This window comes from Rhinolophus ferrumequinum, chromosome 27 (assembly GCF_004115265.2).
Source record: "Rhinolophus ferrumequinum isolate MPI-CBG mRhiFer1 chromosome 27, mRhiFer1_v1.p, whole genome shotgun sequence".
NCBI classification, from domain to species: Eukaryota; Metazoa; Chordata; class Mammalia; order Chiroptera; family Rhinolophidae; genus Rhinolophus; species Rhinolophus ferrumequinum.
In genome coordinates, this window is record NC_046310.1 from 627,096 (window position 1) to 650,478 (window position 23,383).

General features: G+C 61.0%; 1 protein-coding gene across 1 annotated transcript; it reads left to right on the top strand.

Annotated features, from left to right (window-relative positions):
* On the top strand, positions 1-23,383 carry LMOD1 (leiomodin 1). Its single transcript, XM_033099643.1, has 4 exons — positions 1-578; positions 20,528-20,947; positions 21,041-22,126; positions 22,708-23,383. Exons 1-4 carry the CDS (start codon positions 318-320, stop codon positions 22,732-22,734), a joined length of 1,794 nt encoding a protein of 597 aa, XP_032955534.1. The 5' UTR covers positions 1-317; the 3' UTR covers positions 22,735-23,383.

Sequence of the window (23,383 nt, forward strand, 5' to 3'; positions counted from 1 at the left end):
AAATGCTCTGTACTAAATTTGGTCACACAGCGCTCCAAGATTCTCTGGAATGTCCTCAAGTTTCAAACCGCTCTGACGGTGAGGCAGGCCCACCCCCGCTGGGGGATTGGCCTCTCCTTCCAGGGCCAGGCAGTCACCGCGTCTTATTGGCCGCTGGTCTCAGCCAGGTCCACTAGCCCTGGGCGTGGGGAGGCTGCTGCTCCCAGTTACCAGCCCAGCACCTGTGGCACGTCGTCCCGCCGCTGGGGTCTGCGCCCGAGCCCACTGTGCCCCGTCCAGATCAGCTCGCCCCCCAGACTGCTGCAGCCCCTGCCAGGATGTCCAAGGTAGCCAAGTACCGCCGGCAGGTGAGTGAGGACCCGGACATCGACAGCCTGCTGTCCACCCTGTCTCCCGAGGAGATGGAGGAGCTGGAGAAGGAGCTGGACGTGGTGGACCCCGACGGCAGCATCCCGGTGGGGCTGCGGCAGAAGAACCAGACGGAGAGGCCGTGCACGGGCGCCTACAGCCGGGAAGCCATGCTCAACTTCTGCGAAAAGGAGACCAAGAAGCTTATGCAGAGGGAGCTGTCCGTGGACGTGAGTGAGCGCAGTGCGAGAGGGAGGGGCGCGTGGAGGGCTGGAGCCCCTGTGCGTGGCCGGGGCTTCTGCCTTAGGAGAAAAGTGCATGGTACAGGGTCCAGCTTCAGAACCCATCTCATGCCCTGACTGGGCGGTGGGCAGCCGGCCCATTTCCTGTAAAAGCAGGAGTGTGCGGTGCTGGCAGACGCGACTGCCACAGTGTCAGACGAGGACCTGCAGGGTGTCCTTGGGCGGCATCCTGGCCCCTGGCCCCTGTGGGTTTTCCTTCACACTCATCCCGTCCTCTTGTGAGCAGGGGTGGAAAGATAGAACGATGCTTGCAGCCTCTTGCCAGCCGAGAAGAGAAAGCTAAACCCTCCTGTGGAGAACAGCTCATCTCTAAGCCCTCTGGCCCTTGGGGCAGCTCATGGCACGTGGACTGTGCGAGGAGGCTCGGGGCAGGTGGGCAGGGGCTTCCCACGACGGGGCTGGAGGGCCTGCGCCAGGGGGGGCGGGGAGTGTGTGGCTTCAGCTGCAAGGCCGGGAAGCGGGGTGCACTTTCTAGAGGAGCCTCTCGAGGGAGCATCTCCCCCTCCTTTCCTGGTTAGCCAGCAAGGGCCCTTTGCTGGGGCTGGGGCTGGGCCGGGAGGTGTTTCCCAGCAGCGTTTTGCCCCCACCCCCCTCAGGGGACAGAGGCGGGGCGAGGGTGACTGTTCTGGAAGCTTCTGCCCAAGCAGAACCTGCTTTCTGTCGTCCAGGGTTGACGTGCAGGGTGCGTTCATATGTGGGTTTTCTTGGGACAGAGTGAGTAGCTCCACCTGGGAGCTACTGGAGACCCCTTGTCACAGGGAAGGCTGTTTAGCAGGAAACCCGCCCCGGCTGGCTCTCTCCCACTGAGCACCCGCTCGCGGCTCGCTCACGTTGTCCATCACTTGTGAGTTCTTGGAGGAAAACGTTCGGTCTCCTCATTTCCCATCCTGTGGAAACTGACGCTCAGGGCTTCAGGTGACAGGATCATTGTCACCGAGGAAGTGGGAGGGGAGGGCAGGGTGTCATCTGGAACTTGTGTGACATGCCTGTCAGACACTTGTCGCACGCAGCACGTTTGTGGCCATGGCCCTGGCTCCTTCGTGTGGGGAGGCAGGGGAGGGGACAAGGGAGAGGGACACAGAGGACCTGGGGTCTGTGTCCGTCCTCCGCCGGCCCGGGAGGCTCAGAAGGCATTATCCTCGGGCAGGGTGTCTGCCAACGACAGTGATGAACAAATACGAACACATCTGGGGAAGAAATGAGAGAAGGGCCTCCTGTGAGTGCCCGCTGCCTCAACATGGGAATCCAGTCGTAGGAAAGAAACGAAATGCCCCCAAGGCTCTGGCTCCTCTGTGAACCCCCCACGTGGACCCCAAAGTGTCACTGTGCAGTCCGCACCCCCCCCCAGGTTCCATGCCTGCCGTGTGCCCAGTGGCTCCCGCAAGATACCCAGAAAGATACTCCCGAGGCCGCAAGCACTGAAACTCGTAACCCCCAAGGCAGGGAGTGTGAGGAGACTCCTCACAGGCCTCGTTCCTCCTGTTCCTCGTCAGTCGTCCTCCCGCCTCCCGCCCCGCCTCCCTCACGCCTGCCAGGTGCACACTTGTTGCTGCAGACACAGCCAACTCCTGCCCTGTGCTTATCGTCCAGTTAGGATCACAGGACATACCTACAGAGCACCAGACGTGCTCCGTGCTCACGTGTCGTCGTAGGAGCGGTGCCTGTGACACTGGCTGGTCTGGGAGCTCGTCCCAGCGCCCGAGAGCGGACCTATTAAAAGCAGGAGTGGGTTAGGGGACGTAAATCCCGCCTGCGCCTCGTGTGTTAGGGAATCCTGGTTAGGCCCTCGTAGGTGGGACAGTGTCGTGAATATGCTCTGTGAAGGGTGCGTGTCTCTTAGACAGGGACACTGAACTGTCATGGAAAACACGTAGCGGACTCAGGAATTCTCGCAAAGCGACGTGGCCGCGGCGAGTCTGAGCTGAGACTGCCCGCCGCCTGGTCCTGTAGCAGCTGCGTGATGGGCCTCAAGGGCCTGTCTTGAGCTCTGGGTCTTCCTGGGGGGGCAGCCCCAGGAGTCAGACTCTGGCTCTCGTGCGGGGTGGGTCTTGACTGGGGGGGACTTGACCTGTGTCCTGAACATGTCCCCAGCCACCCCAGGCTCTGGCCTCAGGCCTCAGGCCCCACTGACACCAGGCGTGTATGACCATCCTGATGTCTCGTTGCTGTCACGTCAGTTTCTTTTCCCTTCCTCTGAGGGTGAATGAATGTTAGCAGGGCACTGACCCCTGGCTGCTCTCCCGCCCCCCATTAAAGGGGCAGAGCTGGCTCTCGGCTGGCTCCACCCAGCCCTTCCCTCCAGGTAGAGGACAGAGTCCTGGGCAGGTGTGCAGCCTGCTGCAGTGAACCGTGTCCTTGGCTCCGATTTCAGGAACCGGATCCCAACAGGTCAGCTCGTGTGTCCTCTTTCCTTCCCAAGTGGGAAAGACAACCTCCAGCCTGCCGCCCGGCTCCTCCCTGGCGTTCCCAGGGGCACAGGATTAGCACCTGCTTCAGCCAGGAGCTGGGCAGCTGAGCTGGGGATGGGGGAGCTCTTTCAGATTCTCCCCGGTAAACTGGAGAAACTAACCAGCAGCAGCCCCACTGGCCCGTGGCTGTTGGCCCAGCCTCCTGACCTTCCGTCACTGGCGCACGGGCCCTAACACCTCCTCCCCCATCTGTCCCAGGTCACAGCCCAGTGTCCACAGTATCTCTGCAGGGTGGGGGCACTCGGGAGGCGCCGACTGCTGCAGAGCCCGCAGACTGTGCTTTGCGGGAGCCCCTGGGCAGCACGGGCCTCCGCTCTCAGCCTTCCCGTAAGGGGACTAATTCCGCTGGATACTCACCCTAAATAGCCCTGGGGGCCCGGTGGGGAGGGCAGAGTAGGTGATGGCAGGCAAGAGAGGGCACCCAGCCAGCACTAGACAAATGTGGAAGCGCTCCCTGGAGCACAAGCACGGCCTCTGTGCAGAGCTGGGCCGCAGCTGGCTGTTCCTTGCACCGGTGGGGGGGTCCACAGGGGCTTGTTCTTATCATTCTCATCCTTCCTGTCATTACCCTGTGCTCGTTAGGGTGTAAATCTCTATCTGCACATGTAGAAGACTCAATGTGATGGATTTTGAGGCATCCGTGCCCACCGCCCCCAGCACCACCCCCTCTCAGGACGGCGGTATGAGAGCCGGCTGGCTGGGCGAGTGGAGAGGGAAGCAGGACAGGCGGACTGGAGATGGCTCGGCAGTCAGGGGCAGTGGCTGTCCAGGGCCCGGTCTGGGTCCCACTGACTCGGGGACAAAGCCCTCACTGGCCTCTCTGCCCGGCCTCAGCCCCCTGGTGTGTCCGTGCCAGTGTCAGCACCCCACGGTCAAGCCGAGTGCAAGCCGGATGAGGTGCTGGGAGCACAAAAGACAGAGGTCAGGGTGCTGTCCTCGGCCATGTAAAGTCTACACGCGTGTGCATGCGCACACACGGTAACAGCGACAGAGCATGGGGTGGGGCAGGACGAGACACTCGTGCTCAGAGGCCTGCCTGGTGGGGAAAGAGGAAAGGCCTGGGCCACGGCACGCAGGCCCCTGCAGACCAGGCTGCGCTGCCCTGCAGCTGCGACCTCTCTTGGCGTAACCAGCACAGAAGGGGGGCGGGCTCATGGCGAGTGAGTGGAGTGCCCGGGGCCAGGGCTGGCCCTGCCTCGGCCCCTCACTGGGACAGTGGACGTGCTAAGTGGTTCAGACAAGAGGTGAAGGACGGTTTGAGGAGAAGAGGTCAGACTCAGGAAGCGCTAAAGGCAGCACAGATGGGACTGGCTGACGGACTTGGGGTGACCAGCCCCGCCTGAGCTCTTGGGTGACTGATGCTATTGACTAAACGAGGAAACAGCAGGATGGCAGGCTGTGAGGCGGTCGGCTTGTGAGCTGAACGAGTTCAGTTCCTTGTAGTCGGAAGGCCTCGTGGCATGAGGAAGTGTGGGGTCAGCGCAGGGCGGACCCGCGTGGAGCTCAGCGGGACGTAGGGCTGGGGTTTCGAGTTGGGGAGCATCCATGTATAAATGACGTTTAAAGCCATGAGCCTGGAAGAGACCACTGAGGGGGGGCTGTGGGCGGAGAAGGACCAGAGAGGGTCCCCACTGCGCCCCACGAGGCACTGGGAGAGGAGACAGAGAGGTCAGGAAGCTAAGTGGTTCCACAGAAGCCAGTGAGAGAGGGGCTGAGCAAACCGGAGGGTCCCACCATCCCCATGTCTGTTCTGCTGAGAAGTTACCAAGATGAGAACAGAATCAACTATAGCAACTGCAAGCATGGGGGGCGGGGGGGGGGGGCCCTGGGGCTTGGGGAGCGCGAGTTCACTGGTGGAGGGTGAGTGCGACGTGGGCCACATGCGCAGGGCACCCGCAGCCTCAGGAAGCAGAGAGGTAGGAAGGAAACTGGCGCCAAGGATTTCTCCGGACCTCAGTCAGATGCCGACCAGCTAGTGCCGTAGACAGGACGCTGATGACACGGGAGGGAGGCGAGAAGGGCGGGAGGCCTGGACTCGAGGCTCGGCCTCGGCGCCTGCCGTCCTGTCCTGTGGGGAAGCAGGACAGCAGACGGGCAGGGATGCGTCAGGGTGACAAAGGAAGGCAAGCTTGGTGTGTGAGGTGCTGCTCTGGGAAGACAACACCAGCAAGTGTATTCAGGCTGACCTGACTTGGGGACTGGGACAGTGCCACAGGTGCTTCCTGGCGCAAGGCAGAGGAAACGTGACAACACTGCCAGGGATGAAAGCCCCCACAGGAGCAGTCAACGGACAACAGCCAGCTGTCAGAGCTGCTGGAAAATCCTGTAGATTTTCATCCCTGTGCATTCACCTCCTGTCCCCAAGGCCACCTGTGCCCAAGGGGAAGGGGGACACACAGGTCCTTTCCCAGCACTCGGCTGACAGCTGCTGTGCTCAGACATGCGCTGGGGTGGCAAGGCCCGCGGGCGGGGCGGGGCGGACTCCTCCCAGCTGGACCACCAGCCGTGTGGTCTCCCGCAGGCATCTCATGTTTATAAGCTTTGCTTCTGTTTTCATTCTTTAGTGTCTTCCTTCTGCGTGGCGTATTTACTTGATAATGGATTCTTTTCACACATGTTTTTGTTGAAACATCAATTACATACAAAACGCAAATGTAGAGCATCAGGGACTCGGGCAAGGTGACCAGGACGCAGGAGTCGCAGACCCTGCCCCAGCCTCCTCTCCTCTCTGCGCCCTTTGTGCTCCCCCAGGACCGGAGCCTGGGGGAGACTCCAGCCCCAGGGGCCAGCCTGGCCTGTTTGTAAACACAGGCCGCACAGTGTGTTCTCTGTGTGTATCTGTGAGTCAGGCCTGTCGGCGCCAGGAGCAGCCCCTCGGCCTTTGCCCTGCCATCACCTCCAGCTGCAGTGCGACCTCTCACTCCTCATTCCGCTGCTCTGGTGCCCGCAGTTCTTAAGCTGTCACTGCTGCGCGGTGCTGCACTGGCCGAGCGTGCCGTGTTTATTTATCCACTTCACGGCTAATGGACATCGGGTTGTTCCCAGTTGGGGATCTTATAAACAATGCTGCTGGGAACATTTCTGTACATTTTGGGTGTCTTGTGGTGTCATTTCAATTGGGAATGTACCTAGGACTGGGTTCTGGGTCAGAGAAAATGCACAGTGACTTTTACGTTCTCCACCTATAAAGAGGGGTTCTGCGGCCTGATTTGGAGAGTCTCCCTGAAGATGGAGTACAGAGGCTGAGAGAAGGTCTAACGTAGTGATTTGCAAACTGTAGGCTTTTAAGCGAGTGCTTGCCAGCATCGTCCTTTCTGATGACGCCCACCCGTGTCTGAGAGCCATCATGTCCTCAGAACATGTGCGAGGGCCACCGTGTCCTCAGAGCACGTGTGTGAGAGCCGTCGTGTCCTCAGAACACGTGTGAGAGCCGTCGTGTCCTCAGAACACGTGTGAGAGCCGTCGTGTCCTCAGAACACGTGTGTGAGAGCCGTCGTGTCCTCAGAGCACGTGTGAGGGCCGTCGTGTCCTCAGAGCACGTCCTGCTTTCTGCCCTCCTGACCCCCCATCGAGACGCACACTTGATGAAAACCCAGGTCAGACCCCCTGCCCAGGACTCTAACTTGCCCAAAGGTGGTGGCTTACAGGTGTGTCCCACTTCACGCCCGGCCGCCACAGGATGACTTACCTCCTCCCAGTGGGGACACACTCCTCAACTTCCGCTCCCTTCCTGCTTTACACACCCTGTTTAGCTCTGATTTTACTGGGGCCATCCTCAACCCTATCCTCAGGCCTCGTGCTTGGGCCCCCTCCGTTTCTGCGCCCCAGCCTGGGTGAGACCGACCACATGGCACGTGCCCCCAGCTGCTGGTCAGACCTGCAGAAAGGTACACACCGCATGCGTGGAACCCCAGAACCTTCCCAGGCTGCCCACAACCCTTCCGCGTCCCTCTTACCTCTTTATCTCAAACGCTCGCCTTTTTCTCCACACCTCCCTGTCCCACCATCTCTCTTTTCACCTCAGCGGATGACCTAGTGTCATATTTCCCTGAGAAACTTGAAGCCTTCAGGTGAGAACACCTTCAAATTCCTCTTCCGCTATGAAAACATATGAGCTGCCAGACACGCAGGTTCTGCCCCTGCTCTCCCGTCTCCTGTCCCTGGCGAGGCCTCCCAGGGAGGACCTCCTACTGCTCCTGCAGGGACACTTGGAGTAGTGCCCTGTTTGTTTCCGCTGTGGCAGTGCCCACTCGCTCCGTCTGCGAGCGCCGGCTTCCCTCGGCGCCCAGACACCGCACTCGCCCGGTGCTCTGGCCACCTCTCCAGCTGTTTCTGCCCGGTCTCCTCACAGAGCAGCCCTTCCTCGAAGGGCTGCATGTTGTTTTCCAGGGCTGTGCCTCCCTGTGCCGTCTGCGTGGCACCTCGTCCAACCCCACGGATCCGCCGCCGCCCACAGGCTGTGTCTCTATCTCTGGCCTAGATCTCTATTTTGAGTTCTAGATCATTCGCTTTCCTCTTGGGCGCCTCAAGTGTCTCAGATTCAACTGTCTAAAAATAAATTAGTCATCATCACCCCAGCCCACCCCTCAGCCCGCTGCTCCTGCTGCGTCCGTTCTCCACTGGGGTGCAGAGGCAGGTGGCACCTACACGGTGGGCACTCGGGGCTTGTCCTGCCCCAAGCCCCCCCAGTCCCCAGCACCTCTCGGGGATGCACTCCTCCTGCTGTCACCGTACCACTTGTCAGCCAGAAAAACGCCATGGTCCCACTGCTCCCTCTGCCCCTCTTCTCAACCCATTGCCCTGTGGCCTCCCCGCAGCTGCCAGTGTCTGATTATACAGTGACAGCACAATGCTGGCCGTCTCCTGCCTAGAGGCTTCGGGTGCTCAGCAGAGCTTCCACGAAAGTGCAGGCTCCTTAGCACGGCTGGGAAGGCCCGTGGCCACACGACTCCTCCTTCTCTGTCTGGCTAATAAATACTAATACATACCCTTCTGCTTGGCGTCTGCCCTTTGCTCCGTCCTCGGAGGTGCCCCCCTTTCCTTCTCCCTCGGCCTTTGCCCTGCCACCACCTCTAGCTGCAGTGCTGAGCTCTCACTCCTCATTCGTCTCTCAAGGCTCGGCTCAGGTGACAGCAGCTCTCTGCTTTCCTGACCCCTCCATCTGTGTTCACAAAGCACCGTCTGCCCCTTCTGTCACTGTCTGTGCCACGTACATAGCACTTTGTCTGCACTGTCTGTTTCTGTGCTTCCCCCAAGTTCTTGAGGGCCAGCCTGACTCGGTCATCTCGTCCCTGAGGCTGGCTCGATAAACGTCTGCTGCTGAACAAACAAAGCATGAATACTGTCTTGTCATACTTGGTGGGATCTACACACCCTGTAAACCATCTGTCCTGTTTTGAGACTACTTGAAAGAGGTTTGGCATCCAAATCCTCAAATGAAGGGCCCACTGGCAGTGATGCCTTTTTTCCAGTTTCTATAAACAACCGCCTGAATCAGTGCAGAGAGGGACACTCTGGGATCCAGTTGTTGGGCTGGTTACTGCCATGTGTCCCTTCGGTCTCCTCTGGACAGAGTGAGCCTGCAGGACTCAGTTCTAATGTGCTTCATGTTTTCCTTCTGCTCTTGTTCTCTTTCCCAGCTCTCTAGGGATCTGAGGTTACAGGCTGACATTTCCAGCCTGACCCACTCAAGTCTGCCTGTGATCTCTGGGACCACAGATCCACCCGAAAAGGATATTAATACTTTGCTTCATACACAGCTAGCTGAGCCTTCAGTTCCCATCATCTGGGTTCTTCCCTAAAATATCTGGACTTCAGCAGCTGTGCCTCTAGATTTAGAAAAACCAACATGGCCCCTGCAGAGGACTTGCAACGAGCAGAGTCCCCTGCGTCCCCCACATATGTGGCCCCGTTTGGGGGGCCCGTGTTTGGATGTGTGGGTGAGATGGCCCTCAGGCTCTGTGGCCCTGTGGACACAGACTTGCCTGACTAGAGCCAGAGTTGTGGGCGCACAGCTCGGATTGGGTCCTCATCACAAGCGACCAACTTTTCTCCGCCAGGCTTCTGCAAGGGAATTAAGCCCCATAGAAAATTAATTTAGTGACTATTTCCTCAACCCTCCACAGGTGCTGAAGAGCAGGTCCCATTCCAGACACACAGGAGAGAAATTAACTCATTACATACAGCGGGTACCTAGGCACCAAGGGCTCCATTTTCCTCCTGGAATGCCACTTGACACCGGCTGTCCCTGGGCCACTTTGCTCCCAGCAGGTTTCCCCAGGATGGGTCACCTCACTGCTTCCCGGGCCAGCATCTCTTCCACTTGCCATTTAGTGGCGGCCTGTCCATCCCTGGTCCTTTACTGCCAAAAACATACTGTAATTTCTAACTCACCAGGAGAATGTCCAGTAAGGAGCCCAGTGCACTGAAGACTCAAGCGTTCCAGGCCAGGTACCTTTCAGGGTGGGGAGACTGTCTTTTTACTTCTAGCCCCTGCAATCCTCGCCTTACAGGCAGAGTGGGGTGGTGCACAGAGCACCGAGGTGTTACTGCTTCAGAAAATAACTTGCAGTCATCGTGTAATGAGGCTCGTTGTAGACAATATACAGACATAGGAACAAGAGAAAATAACCAGTAATTCTTCGTCTTATTAGCTAAAGACAGTAGCCATAGTCAAACTTCCGAGGGTGTGGTTCTACCTGCACTTCCCTCGGACACTTGAGGTCATCTTGTGCACACACACACTCACCTACACATTGTTTCCGGCTGTTTTTCTTACATTCGAAGTCTCCCCAAATCTCCTCTTCAGTGGTTGGTATCACAGCCCAGCACGTGCTGGGCCCAGCCATCTGCCTGTATTTGGACATTTGCACGGTTCCCGATAAATAGATTTTCCAGACAGACTCAAGGAGTACAGGCTCCTGCCGTGGCTTTGGCGCCTGTCCCTGGAGAGATAGAGCCAGCCAAATAGTGACAAACAGAGCCCTTAACACGCTGTTCCTCCAGCTGAGACTTAGGCCAGATGGGGAAATGCACGTGCAAGAGGAAAGGAAAGGTGCACTGGGCCCTGGGACGGCGCTGATGGTCGGCCTTGCAGGGCAGATGCCCCAGAGCCCAGGAAGCGAGGCACCCGTGGTGTCATTTAGAGGGTGGAGCCCGAGCTGGGCAGACCTCCACCTCCCTCTCCCTGTGATCCCGGGAGCGTGTCTGTCTGTGTGGCCCAGAGATGGACCTAGGTCCCTTTGCCTTGGGAGGAAAGAACTGTTGCCACTTAAAGAGAGAATCAGCCTCCAGCCTTGGAACGTTCCAGGTGTCGGAAGGACGTCAAGAAGGGAAGGTCAGCCAGTCCATCCTTCTGCTCCCAGACACACTGGAAAGTACCACGGCTAGTCCACGTCCTAGCAGTTAGAGCAAAGCAGCACTTCCGTCCCACGGGGAATGAAGGACGGGCACCTGCACCCAGTAGCCCCTCACCTGCAGGGCCAGCTCGCCAAGGCACCAGTGCCTCCAGGTGCGCTCGGCCTCTGGGCTTCCACACGGGCCCCTGTGGGGCAATGCCGCCGACGTCACCTGTGCCACCCGCTCAGCCTCAGTCCAGGAACTCCTCACTGCCCGCCTGGACTTGTGTGGGGGCCTCGGTGCCCTCTTCCCTGCACTCTGTCCCGCCTCAGCTCCACTCTCCACAGCTGCCAGACACAGCGCTCTGTGAAACACCCATCTGACCGATCGTCACTCTGGTGATGAGCCTGTGCCGGCTCCACTGCCCCTTGGCTGAGGCCCTGACCGTCCGTCTGAGACGTGAGGGGGGAAGTGTGCAGGCTCTGGCCCAGGGCACAGCTCTGCGTCACCTGTCACAGAGGCATCCCCACCGGCCTGTCCCCAGGAAGTCACCTTTCGCCTGTTTTGTTCCCTCTTGCCTAGTCTCCTGTGCCCAAGTGATTCTAGTCTGCCCAGAACGCTCTGGGTCTGGGTTCACTGTCCATCTCAGCCTCGGGTGATGGCAGCTGCACCTTGTAGCTCTTTATGCCCTGGAAGGGCCGCGCAGGGACACAGCCGTGGGTACGCACTGCACCCTTGCCTGTCCCCTTCCCGCCATCTGATGACGGCCTCCTGCACAGTCTGCTCAAGTCTCTGGGAGGCGGGGCTATGGCCAGGGCAGGGGTCGTGGGTTCCAAGGCTGACTCCGGGGGATTTTTACCTCAGTAGAGGGATGCCCCTTGAGCCACCAAGCCGCCATTCCCCAGGCTCCAGGCCTTGCCAGCGTCCTGGAGTCTTCCCCTCAGGCTGCAGGGCTGTCCCAGCTCCCCAGCCAGTCCCTCCCAGCAGCTGAGGTGCAAGGAGGCGCAGGGAATGCCCCTTGCTGGCTGAGAGAAGGGCCCACTGGGGAGCCAGTCAGGGTTGGAGGGCAGCTGAGCACGAGTCTTTAAGCCTCTTTAAGCCGAGTCTTTAAGCCCCAGGACAATTGGGAGGTGGCTTTGCTCACTGTACTGGGGGGAAGTCGAGATGTAGGGGAAGAGAAGCAGCAAACGGCAGGAAGCCGGTGCATGAAATCAGGGATGTCCAGTGGCGTGTACGCAGTCAGGACCCCGGGAATACACGGCGGGAGCCGAGAGTGGGAGGAGGCAGAGTAAAGCTTCAGAGGTGGCCTCCTTCAGTGTGTCATGTGGGCACAGGGAGAGGGGAGAGGGAACAAAACAGGAAAGGTGACTTACTAGACACATGGCACCAGGGACAGTCGGGAAGGTTGGGTGATGGAGTGAGGGGCTCGGCCTCACAGGTGAAATCCTCTGGCCTGGAGAGGCCGCTATAAACTGTAAACCGGGAGTGCATACAGAGCGCTCATGCTGCCGACAAAGGTGCCTGGTTCTGTGCGGCCCCAGGACGGCCCGGAACCACAGGGCTTTCCGAGCCAGCTTTGTAAACAAAGGCTTGGCTTCCTCAGAAAGGACTGAGTTCCCTGTCACTAGAAATATTCCAGCACAGCCCACCTGGTCGGGCCACTGGATGCGGGACTGACGTATTTTCACCACCTCCCAAAAAATATTTATTGAGAACATGCACAGCTCTGTGCAGCCCAGTGCCGGGGACAGACGTGAAGGTCCCCTCACGTCACTCACCATCTAGTCCAGGGGTCGCGACTGAGCTGTGACAAGTGCAGACAGGTGACAAGCAGGTGAGCTGTGCCTGCTACAAGGGCACAAGGAGGCCCGAACCCGGGGCTGGGCCGTGGAGCGGAATGACGACGACAGTGTTTCAGGCAGGTGAATGTGTCACAGGTGTCTTTTCCAAGTTTGGAGCTACACACGGAAGTGTTTATGTGAAATCACACCTGCCATTGCTTTGAAATGACCTGAGGATGGGCCAAGCGTGCATGGGCACACACGAGGAGATGAAACAGGCGGCGGGGCGGCGGGCGCCCGAGGTCTGTGTACCGGCGAAGTCCCCCAACAGCAGGCGGAGAAGGAGGGGACGTCCTGGCGTCAGGAGCAGCACCCGTGAGGCCGGGACAGGCACATGTGTGCTTCCCTGTGGCCGGGGTCAGTGTGGAGGAGGTGACAGGCAGAGGCCACGCAGGTCGGCTGAAGGGCTGCGTGCCAAGCTCAGAGGTCTGGACTCCATGTGACAGCACAGCAGCCACTGAACCTGTGTGTGTTTTAGGAAGATCTCTGGCTGAGAAGACAGGCGGCCAGAGCTGGTGCCCTGAGCACAGCAGGCCATGGGAGGGCCAGGGAGCTGACCGAGGTCTAACAGGACGGGGGCTGAAGGGCCCCCACTCTGGCCATCCCGTGTCCAGTGTTCCTGTCAGGCCCAGAAGCATTCGGTGTGGGGCCCCATCCGGGAGTTAGGAGGACATCAGATGGCCAGAGCACAGCGGTCAGCCGTGCGCCCAGCCCTGGGAGCGCGTGGCCCAGGCCCCCAGTCCTGACTCAGCCATTGCAGCCTCTGTTTACTGTGGGCAGGAAGCTGGCTGTGTGGCTCCTGCTGCAGCCCTGGGTGGGCGGCCAGCCCGGGCCGCAGGGGGACCCAGCCCTCAGACAAACGGCTTACTTTTAAGTGGCCCCTTGCGGTGTTCTCCAGGCTTGCTTGGGGTCGTGTCCGTGCTGGGAGGAAGCAAAGAACAGAGCGGGCAGAGTGCCAAGGCGACTTGTCCCCCAGGGTCTGACGGTGAGAACAAGGGGGGCTTAAATAAGAACACGCGTTCAGGCACCGGCCTGGAGGGAGCCGGAGGGGCTGTGTGCGCGGGGCCGTGGCAGGGCTCCCTGGACCACGTCTGCCGGGCCAGCTCTGTCAGATGCTTGCCAAGCGATGGAGCGAGATAAGGAATACAAGTTGTAAGGCCGATTCAGCCGCGAGAGGCCTGTGACGACCTGAAGGAAGCTTTCCTCCCCGGAATGCTGGGGCTGCGGGGAGACTGCGTTGGACCACAACGAATAGGGATCAGAAAAGATGCCTTTTGGGGGAAGTTTGGGTGTAAAGGGTAGAGAGGGCAGCACCTGGGAGGGCCGGGGATTGGGGTGCCTTACCAGAGAGGGGGCAGGAAGGAGCCGCGGGAGAGGGGGACCCGGAGAGGGCAAGGGGGGCCAGGGAGTGACAGCCGCGGGCGGAAAGCTGGGCACTCCCCATGAGTGCTTTGTTCATACCTGGGAGGAGGTAGCAGAGATGGTTGCCGTGAGGCGTTGGGGGCAGGGGACGTGCTGCAGGCCAGGGAACCCCATCCGGAGGGCAGCTGACTTACCGGAAGCTTCCTGCCCACCTGGCACTGTCGTCACCCCAGCCACCCCAGCCGTCAGCATCACTCAGGAGGCCCTAGGGGCCCCACACCCGGGAGGCCCTGAGACCCAGAGCTGGGCCTTCCTGCAGGGCGTGGTCGCGGAGGGGTTTTGCCAGAACGTGAAGGACCCCGATCAGAGGGGAAGCAGGGAGGGCAGCTGTTGCAGACAAGCCGGAGTCCGGGTCTCATTCCAGCGTGGACCCCCAGCTGGTGTTGGGCGGAAAGGAAAGGGACGGAGCTGGGAGAGCCAGCTTCGGAGGGCACAAACGGGGCAGGGCCACGTGCAGCCTGGTCCCTGAATGAGGGTGGTCTCAGGCTTGGTCTCCTTGGCAGAGGGTGTGGGAAGGTGGGCTTGTTCCAGACCGGGAGGGCTCTCCCAGGAGCCCTGGCCCCTTACCCCTAACACCCCTTGCAGGACCCCTAGCTCCGCCTGCCCTGGGCTTCCCGACAGCCCTGCTCACTGAACCCCCACTGGCCTAAGGGCACTGGGGTGAAGGGTTGGGGGGGTGGCTCTGGGAGCCGGCGGCTAAGAAATCAGACGAGGTCCTGGGCCTTCCACGCGATGGCCAGGCTGGCTGCTGAGCCAGCCCACCGTCATTTCAGCCTTGGGCCTGCCTCTGACTGGTGAGTGGGTGGAGAGCACATTTTCGCCTCCCTCGTCCACCTCAAATGACAGTGTTGTCACTCACTCATTTGCCCTATTCCCTAGGCTCCTAGTGGCACCGTCAGCCTTTGGGTTTATTCTTCCAAGTCAGCACACAAACCCTTCTGGTTGAGCCTCATTGGCAGGCAGTGTGGGAGAGCTCACGGGGGGAGGCACACGGGGGACACTGGACGACAGACCCGAGTGCCGCGGGGTGCAAGGAGGGGCAGCGGGCGGCAGGCCTCAGCCTCATTCTCGCCAGGCTGTCCTCCCCCCACCCTGCCTTGGCCAGAGCTATGGGGCCCTTCCCTCCCAGAGGGGCCTCCCCCCAGACTGGACTGAAACCCAGGGGAGCGCTGGGGCCTCTCCCAGCCCCCTCACCCGCAGGGCTGAGCCCAGCACCAGGCACAGGGCATTGGGTTCTCACTCCCTACGCATATGTGTGACTCCTGGGTGACAAACTTCAGGTCTGCGTTGGGCTGTTCACGGTGGTGAATTTTCAGAAGTGTATTTCTAAGGTCCTGGGGTGGTCAGCAGGGCCATGATGAAACCGCCTAGGGAATAGCAGTAAAGGAAGCCGGAGGCGGCGAGCTCATGGAGTCCACAGTCCTGGGCTCCTGGCAGCTGCAGCTGAGCCCTGCCCCCTGCGCAGCCCCCCGGCTAATCACACCGAGGTGGCCCCCGGAGCTGAGGTGCCCTGGGTGCTGGCAGCACCCCTGTGTCGGAGCTGGGCAGCCGGGCGTGAAGGCTGACGGACCGGGCGTTAGGGGGAAGAAAGGCTTATGTGCAGCCCCGCACGCAGCCCTGCGTAGCACAGAGGCCAAGTTCAGACTCTAGAGCCTGGCTCCCAGTTTCCTCACACGGCAGTGGTCATGTGGGGTGTCAACATATTCTGTGAAACAGACAATAAGGGTGACCACCTGCCAGAGCCACCACACTGGCCCTGTGAGTTAGGAGCAGCGTGTTGAAAGCACTGGCTGAGGTTAGCGGTGGCCAGGCTGGAGAGCTTCTGGGTTCTGCGGCTCCCAGGCTAAGGGCTTGGGGAGGGGTCACCCTGGCACCAGACGAGGGACCCTGTCCCTTAGAAGGACTGGGCTCAAAGCCATGGGCTGAGGTCCTCCAGGTTCCTCTAGGAGGGACCCGTGAGTTTGCCCTGCCTGTCCCTAGAAAGCTCCGTGCCATTCCCAGACCTGAGGCCCCACCACCTGCGAGCGGTCTGCCGCCTGCCCCGCACCAGGCTCCCCAGTGGGCTGTCCGCTGAGCCTGGGAGGCAGCGCAAGGGCAGGCGGTAAGTGTGGGCACGTGGCACCCCAGAGCTCTCAGCTCAGAGCTTCCCAGGTGCACACGTGCCCCCAGGGTGACCGAGGTGACCCCTCAGAAGCCCTGAGCATGCTGGAGGCGTTTTTTGGCTCCAGTTCTTTGGGGGACGAGGGGCACAAGCCCCCGACTTTGCTCACTATGCTCACGGGTGTGGATTGCACTGACACTGGCATGCAGGGACTGAACCACCTGCTGCCGCACCGTGTCCCCAGGACGCTGTGCACACACACCTCCTGATGAATGCAGTGGGAGTGGGTGGGGATTGGTGGAGGGCTGGCCCAAGAGGACAGTCACCTCTTTATACCCCAAGGTCCACATAGGACCCAGCACTCGCAGGTCGCTGTCACCCCGTTAGAGGGGGTGACACCTGTCCCCACACCACCACACCCCTGCCTTGTGACATAGGATTGGGTGGGTTTAGGGCAGATTTCCAAAGCGACTTGCCCCCTTCCAGCTTCTGGCCTCCAAGCAGCTGTCCAGGCTGTGGGATGTGGCCATTTCACTTTTCATGGAAGAGAACAAAATGTAGTTCCACCGACCACTGGCTAAGTGCTTCATGTCACCCTGCAAAACAGTACTGAGCAGGGGTCAGGTGCCTCGAGCAGGAGGGGACCTTCCTGCCACCTGCCACCACGGAGGCCCGGCTCGTGGCAGCTCGTCTCCGGCTCAAGCCCTTCTTGGCATCAGGCCCTCGCTCGGTTTGAGGCCTGGGTCTTCCACGTACAACCCCGTGAGGAGCTCCCTGGCTCAGTGGCATTCTGTGTATCACAGCACAGGTTCAGAGCGGGTAAGTCACCTGCCCAAGGTCACACAGCTCGGGTAGGGCACCGCTGGGATTGTCGCACAGGCGCTGGCTGCAAAGCCCGTGTGTACCCATGCCAGTGCAGGCAGAAGGGTCTGCGATGAGCCCAGGTCTCCTGATGGCCCAGAAGGGACCTGGGGCTTTCTAGGGGACACTGTCAGTCATAGGACCTGTGTCTGCTTGAGGAGAGGACTGCTGCCACACAGGCACTGCCGTCCTCCCCATGATGCCCAGGCCAGGGCTGCTACTTCCCCAAAAGCCAGCTAAGCCCCCGGACTTCCGGTCAAGAGAACCCACACTCTTTGTCTTTGTGGGAAACAGTGAGAGAACTGGTGCCCCATGGAGCAGGAGGTCCCCATGAGCCCTGGGCCCTGCTCCTTTCCTGCCCTGTCTCTCCCACCAGCCCTGTAAGGGAGCTGCTGTCCCAGGGACCTTTGCCAGGCCCTGTGGCCACCCGGGGCCAGCGTCTCCCTGCACTCGCTTGTAGACAGATGACCCTGGCAGCTGCAGTGCCAGCTATCAGAAGTCACCAGGTGGTTGGGGAGTGCGGCCCTGGCCCCAGCACTCTGCTGGGCTGCGTTCATAGAGCAGGACAGTACCATCGAGCTCTGAGACGTGGTGGCTGGTGGGGAGCCCTGGTGCAGGCAGGACCAGGGATGAGAGAGGGCGAGGGGTTCGAGCCCTGGGAGCAGGTCTGGGACAGGCCACGCAGGAAAGCACTGGCCTTCCCTGACCCAGGAGAATAAGGAGCCGGCCAGTTGGGTAATGAGCTCACTCCACACACCCTAGGCCGTTACTATCCTCAGGGACTTCTGCCCAGGCCTGGGGACAGTCAGCTGATGGCAGAGTTTGGGACCCCAGAGTCCCTGCTTGCAGTTTGGAGCCTGAGTTGGGGTGTGTGGGTGCCTCCAGATTAAACCCTTCAGGGCCCCAGCAGGCAGCCCTGGGGGACACAGCTAGCGCTGGGCCCTGAACATTTGAAGGGGCCAGCTGCGCCTCGCTTTGGGGCAGGGGCCATGCACCTGAATTGGTGACAGTGAGATCACTTGTGAGGTGCAGCTGTCACCAGTTGCCCCTGCCCTCCTTGGCTCTGCCCCCCTCCTAGGCAAGTGGCTGGAAGGTCAGCTGACCAGCAGAGGCGGTCCTGGGCCTTCACCTCCCATCTGAGAAGTCCCGGCCAGCCGGCATCTGTGGGGGAGAGGGGTGTCTGCAGAGGTCACTGCTCCTGGCAAGGAGAGGACCCGAGGTGGCCAGTGTGAGCTCACAGGGCACCGGGGCCTTGCCCTCAGAAGGGCTCATGGTTAGGGCCTTGGGCACAGGCAGCCCATTCTCTCCTCTGCCCCTTCGGTGGTGCAGGTGGTGAAATGCTCTGTCCAATCAGGTAAGACTTCCAGCGGAAGCAGCCTGGGAGGCCCCACGTGGGACAAGGGTGCTGCCTTCCGCCCACAGGAGCCGACTTAAGACCCTTCACCTGGGTCCTAACCCAGTGACAGACACAGAGCCACACCACGTGCCATCGGGGAAGGAGCTGCCCCTCCCTGAGCCATGTCACAGGTTGTTGGAGACTCACAGGCTCATCCTTGCTGCTCGCCTGCCTCCCTAGGAACTCCCCACCCCCTGCGCTCCCCAATCCTGAAGCTTTCCCAAAGGGGAGTCATCGCTGGCCCGTGGCCTGAGCTTGGTGGAGGTTCCTTGTCATATCTACCCTGAGGGGAAGGGACACAGGCCGGGAATGACCTGTGGGGGTCACCAGGGTGCATGCACAACCAGTCCTAGAAGCAAAGCAGTTGGCCCCAACTGGCCGAGGACCGGCTCCTTCTCCTTTTAAGGCAACGTGTCTGAGCTCTGGGCAGCAGGCCAGCGCGGCCTGCTCATTCCTGGCTGTTTGGAGGAAAACGATGATTAATCAGCCCCCCCACACCCCCGCCTGGTTTTCATTTGGCTCTTTTTAAAGGGTTGGCACACCTCCCCAAGAGCAGACACGTGGCAGATCCCCCAGGGTCGGGAAGGACCCTGAGAGCGGGACAGGGGAGAGGGCAGCAGAGAGTTAAAGCTGGAAACTGAGTCCTGATGGGGGTGGTTCTGGGTGGGAGCCCTGGGCTGAGGTGGGCCAGGCCGGGAGAGGAGGAGGTGGTGTGCAGGGTGCGGGGGGCAGTCAGGCGCAGGCCCCCGGGGGAGGCCAGGCAGGCAGCATGACCTCTAAGGGGGAGGGCCAGTGGAGGTCCCCCCGACTCGCTGGCTGCTGCTCTGAGAGGTCTGAAGCCCCTTCTCCTGGAAGGAGAAATTGGTTAAGTTTTCATCTCTCTGGGGCCCCAGTTTCCTAAGCAAGGCCTGTGTGAGCAGCGTGGGAACCTCAGGGGGCAGCCGGGCAGTGCCTGGTGGGCTCTGAGAAGTCCTGCAGGACGCACATGTGGGGAGCGGAGGGAGAGAGGGCGGCAGTATTCATGGGGGGGCGGCTACTGAACTTGGGGGTTGGGGAAAGGAGGGCGGGCAGGTCACAGGCCCCTCGGCAAGAGGGCCCATGGGGACCTCGGCAGTGCCTCCTGGGGCACAGCCTCCCTTCCTGCCTTTGAAAGAAAGGTACAGTCAAGTCACCGCCTCTTCTGGAGCCAGAGTGAGCGTGGGGGGCGCTGTGTGCCCCTGGTCCATCTCCATAGCCCCAGGGAGCCCCTAGCCCTGCCCAGGCCCCGGGCAAGGGGAGGGAGAGGCACATTCCGAGGGCCTGTGTCACCAGGCCCTGTGCCCCCTGGCCGCCTGTTGTGACTCCAGCAGAGCAGCCAAGGACTTCTGCTGCTAAACAACCCAGGCTGGTCCCCAGGGCCATGTGTTTGTGCTCAGGTACAAACTGTTTCCATAGCGCCCAGCAGCTCTCGGGCCTCTCTGGGAGGGTGGGGCGAGGAGCCCTCTGGGCCAGAGGGTGCGATGGAGGCCCCCCCTCCCCCCCGCACTCTGGAAAGAGGAGGCCTTCCTAATGAGCAGGCCAGTCTCTTCTCTTACAAACCTTTAGGGAAGGACACGCCGACATGCCGCCCCTGAGGTCCCGGTGGCCCTGGCGTTGTCTGTCTGTCCTCGTATCTGGTCTCAGACCATCCTCCTGTTCTCGGTGAGTCACAGGACGGCTGACCGGGCGGGCCCCAGAGCTCCTCGCCGACAGGCCTGTTCCTCAGCACAGTTTCTACTAAAAAACAAGGGAAACACTGGGTTTGTAGAAAGTCACACGTCCTGGGGGTGCAGGTGTGTCCTCACCCCTCGAGTTTCAGGACAATGATGCGAGCAGACCACGTATGATGCCCCTAACGGCTCAAATAGATGTCAGCAGCCCTGTCTTGGTCCCTCCACCCTTTTTCCTTTGAACAGGTGTTGGCTATAGAATCACAGGGTCTGAGAACCAGTGGCCTACGCTTGGGGGTGCAGCCGGGATGGGGCGCTGCCGGCCGGTGGGACACCGAGTGCGGGGCGCTCAGTGATCACCACAACTGGTGTTTTCATGGACATCGTAGGACATCAAACTTAATGCAAAAAGCCATGATGGACACAAAGCCAAAACTTTTAAATAAAGACAGGACCAGAATTAGTGATTTTCCTTTTGCCCGTGTTCCTTGTAAACCACTGGGCAGAATAATAGGGCAGTGCCAGGCAGTTGAGGACCCTGGAGGGAACTGCGTCCCCAGGTGTCCGCCTGGTGTCTCAGGAGCCCCGAGGTTTTGGGTGTGATGTCAGCCCGTTGTCTGCAGCCTGAGCCCCCTCCTTCTGTGGTGTCCTCAGGGGTGGAAGCCCCAGGCGGTTATGTCAGGGCTCCCACACACCCCCTGCCTCATTCCGCTCCCTGTCCAGCCAGCTCCTCATGTTTATTTTTCTTTTGTAAATTCTTAGGAAAGCAAGCAAGTGGAGACCAAGACAGACGCCAAGAACGGAGAGGAAAGGGGCAGAGATGGCAGCACAAAGGCCCCGGGCCCCAGACAGGACTCAGACCTGGGGAGGAAGCCAAAGATGGGGGTGTTGAAGAAAAGCTTCTCGAGGGACAAAGATGACGCCGACGGCAAAGGCACAGAGCAGCCCAAGGGGGAGAAACTCATCAGAGGCATTGACAGGGGCCGGGTCCGGGCTGCAGTGGATAAGACAGAGGCCGGGAGGGACGCGAAGGGGGACACGAAAGGGGACACAAAGGGGGACGCGAAAGGGGACACGAAGGGGGACGCGAAAGGGGACACGAAGGGGGACGTGAAGGGGGACGCGAAAGGGGACACGAAGGGGGACGCGAAAGGGGACACGAAGGGGGATGCGAAGGCGGACGTGAAAGGGGACATGAAAGGGGACGTGAAGGGGGACGCAAAGGGGGACGCGAAGGGGGACGCGAGGGGGGACGCGAGGGCTGCCCCCAGGAAGGAGGAGGAGGAGAGAGGTGGCGATAAGAGCCCGGGTTTGAGCCGAGACGAGGACGAGAAGGGAGGGGACACGAAGGAGGGAGGCAAGACGGGGGCGGACCAGCCGGCGAGCGGACAGGCTAGGGGTGCGGATGCCGGGAAGGAGGGCGGGGCGGCCGGGAAGGGCGCGTCCCCGGAAAGGGACCCCGGCCCCGAGGGGAGGAGCGCGGCCGCAGAGGGGGGCCCGAGCACGAGCCCGAGCCCGGAGGAGGCGGCGCCCGGCGTGTTCGACGAGGCCCTGGAGCGGGTGCGGAGCAACGACCCCACGATGACGGAGGTGAACGTCAACAACTCCGACTGCATCACCACCGAGGTGCTCGTGCGCTTCGCCGAGGCGCTGGAGTTCAACACGGCGGTGAGGGTGTTCGCGCTCGCCAACACGCGTGCCGACGACCACGTGGCCTTCGCCATCGCCATCATGCTCAAGGCCAACCGCACCATCACCAGCCTCAACCTGGACTCCAACCACATCACGGGCCGCGGCATCCTGGCCGTGTTCCGCGCGCTGCTGCAGAACAGCACGCTGACCGAGCTGCGCTTCCACAACCAGCGGCACATCTGCGGCGGCAAGACGGAGATGGAGATGGCGCAGCTGCTGCGGGAGAACAGCACGCTGCTCAAGCTGGGCTACCACTTCGAGCTGGCCGGGCCCCGCATGGCCGTCACCGGCCTGCTCAGCCGCAACATGGACAGGCAGCGCCAGAAGCGGCTGCAGGAGCAGCGGCAGGCGCAGGCCGGCGGCGAGAAGGCCGCTCTGCTGGCAGTGCCCAAGGTCGGGGCCCCCGCCAAGGGCTCCCCAAAACCCTCCCCGCAGCCATCGCCAAAGGCCTCCCCCAAGAACTCGCCCAAGAAAGGGGGAGCTCCGGCTGCTCCCCCCCCACCGCCACCTCCCCTGGCCCCACCGCTCATCATGGAGAGCCTGAGGAACTCACTGTCACCAGCCACCCAGAGGAAGATGGGGGACAAAGTCCTCCCTGCCCAGGAGAAGAACTCGCGCGACCAACTCCTGGCCGCCATCCGCTCCAGCAACCTGAAGCAGCTCAAGAAGTTAAGTAGGTGTGGGGGGCGGGGGGCCGCAGGGCATGGTGCAGAGGGAGCTGCATCAGGCTGCAGGCAGGACACGCCCAGGGTCATGGGGTCCATCCTCCTGACTCCAGACAGACCGCACACATGGCCCTCGGAGGGAGCTAGCCTCCCTTCCAGGAGCTTCCTTTCACCTCTCACTGCAGCCCCACCTTCTCCACCTACAGCCAAACCTGCTTCTCCTCCAGGAGCTCGCCTACCCCCGGCTTGATTCCTTCCCTGGGCAGCGACCCCGTCCGACCACCTATCCCCAAGGTGTCTGGGAGCACCCACCCCACACACACACAGCCCTCCTGGGCCCTGCTCTCCAAAGCCCCGCCTCCCTGGGTGACCGCACCCATGGCCAGCTGGGGCTACACACCAGAGATGAAGGACGGCCCCAACTGCAGTCGCTCGCAGTGGTCACTGATGGCAGCCAGCTTTTACAGAAAAGGAAAAATGGTGCCTGTGTCAGCACCTCAGACATGGGCTTAGGTATCTGCTCCCCCAGAAGAAGGAGGTGCCAGGGGCTCCCTCCTCTAACCGGTCTTCCCTTTGCCCTTACAGGTGGAAGTGCCCAAGCTGCTGCAGTAGGAACGGGTGCCACCCTCCATGGCCCCGACGGCCCAGGCCTCGCCTCCCAGGGCTGCACAGACCCCCGCGCCACCACTGCTGACCGCTACGATGGCCCTGCTGGGCCGTGCTCAAGGAGGGCGGCATCTCTTCTTGCTTCCCTTTCCTTATTCCTGAGGCTCTCCGAGCATTTTTTCTCTACCTGGAGCTGAAGTTTCTGGACAAGAAGAGTCCTCTTAGCCCATCACCGAGAAGATGGCATGCCCGGGGCCCCCGTAGCTCGCAAGCTGCACAGGACGTGTGATCCAGGGAAGATGTGCCACAGGGATGTCACCTGCCCAGCCCCGCTGCCCTCCAGGGCCAGGATTCAGGCCTCTGAGGAGCCCTTGGGCAAAGCTGTGGGCTGGTAGCCTCTGTGCAGGGCAGTGGCAGACACTGAGAGGCGGGAGGCCAGGGGGCGAGGGAGGAGGGCGCCAAACCCCTCCCGGGCCAGGGCGCCCCTGCACAGGGCTGGCAGGCGTGGGTTCCAGGGGCAGGAGAGCCACAGACAGCAGCTGGACTGGGAGGTTTGATGCCAAAGCGACATTTGCCCCACAGCCGCCTGCTGTTGTGTGAACGGCTGTGTCTGTTTCCCATAGATGTTGGTAATATATACAAGCCTTGAGCTGTG

Bases quoted from the DNA above. Each gene is read 5' to 3' on its own strand.
- LMOD1 (XM_033099643.1), top strand. From the start codon at position 318: ATGTCCAAGGTAGCCAAGTACCGCCGGCAGGTGAGTGAGGACCCGGAC. The intron at 579-20,527 runs GTGAGTGAGCGC...GTAAATTCTTAG, and splicing joins AGAGGGAGCTGTCCGTGGAC to GAAAGCAAGCAAGTGGAGAC. The intron at 20,948-21,040 runs GTGAAAGGGGAC...GCCCCCAGGAAG, and splicing joins AGGGGGATGCGAAGGCGGAC to GAGGAGGAGGAGAGAGGTGG.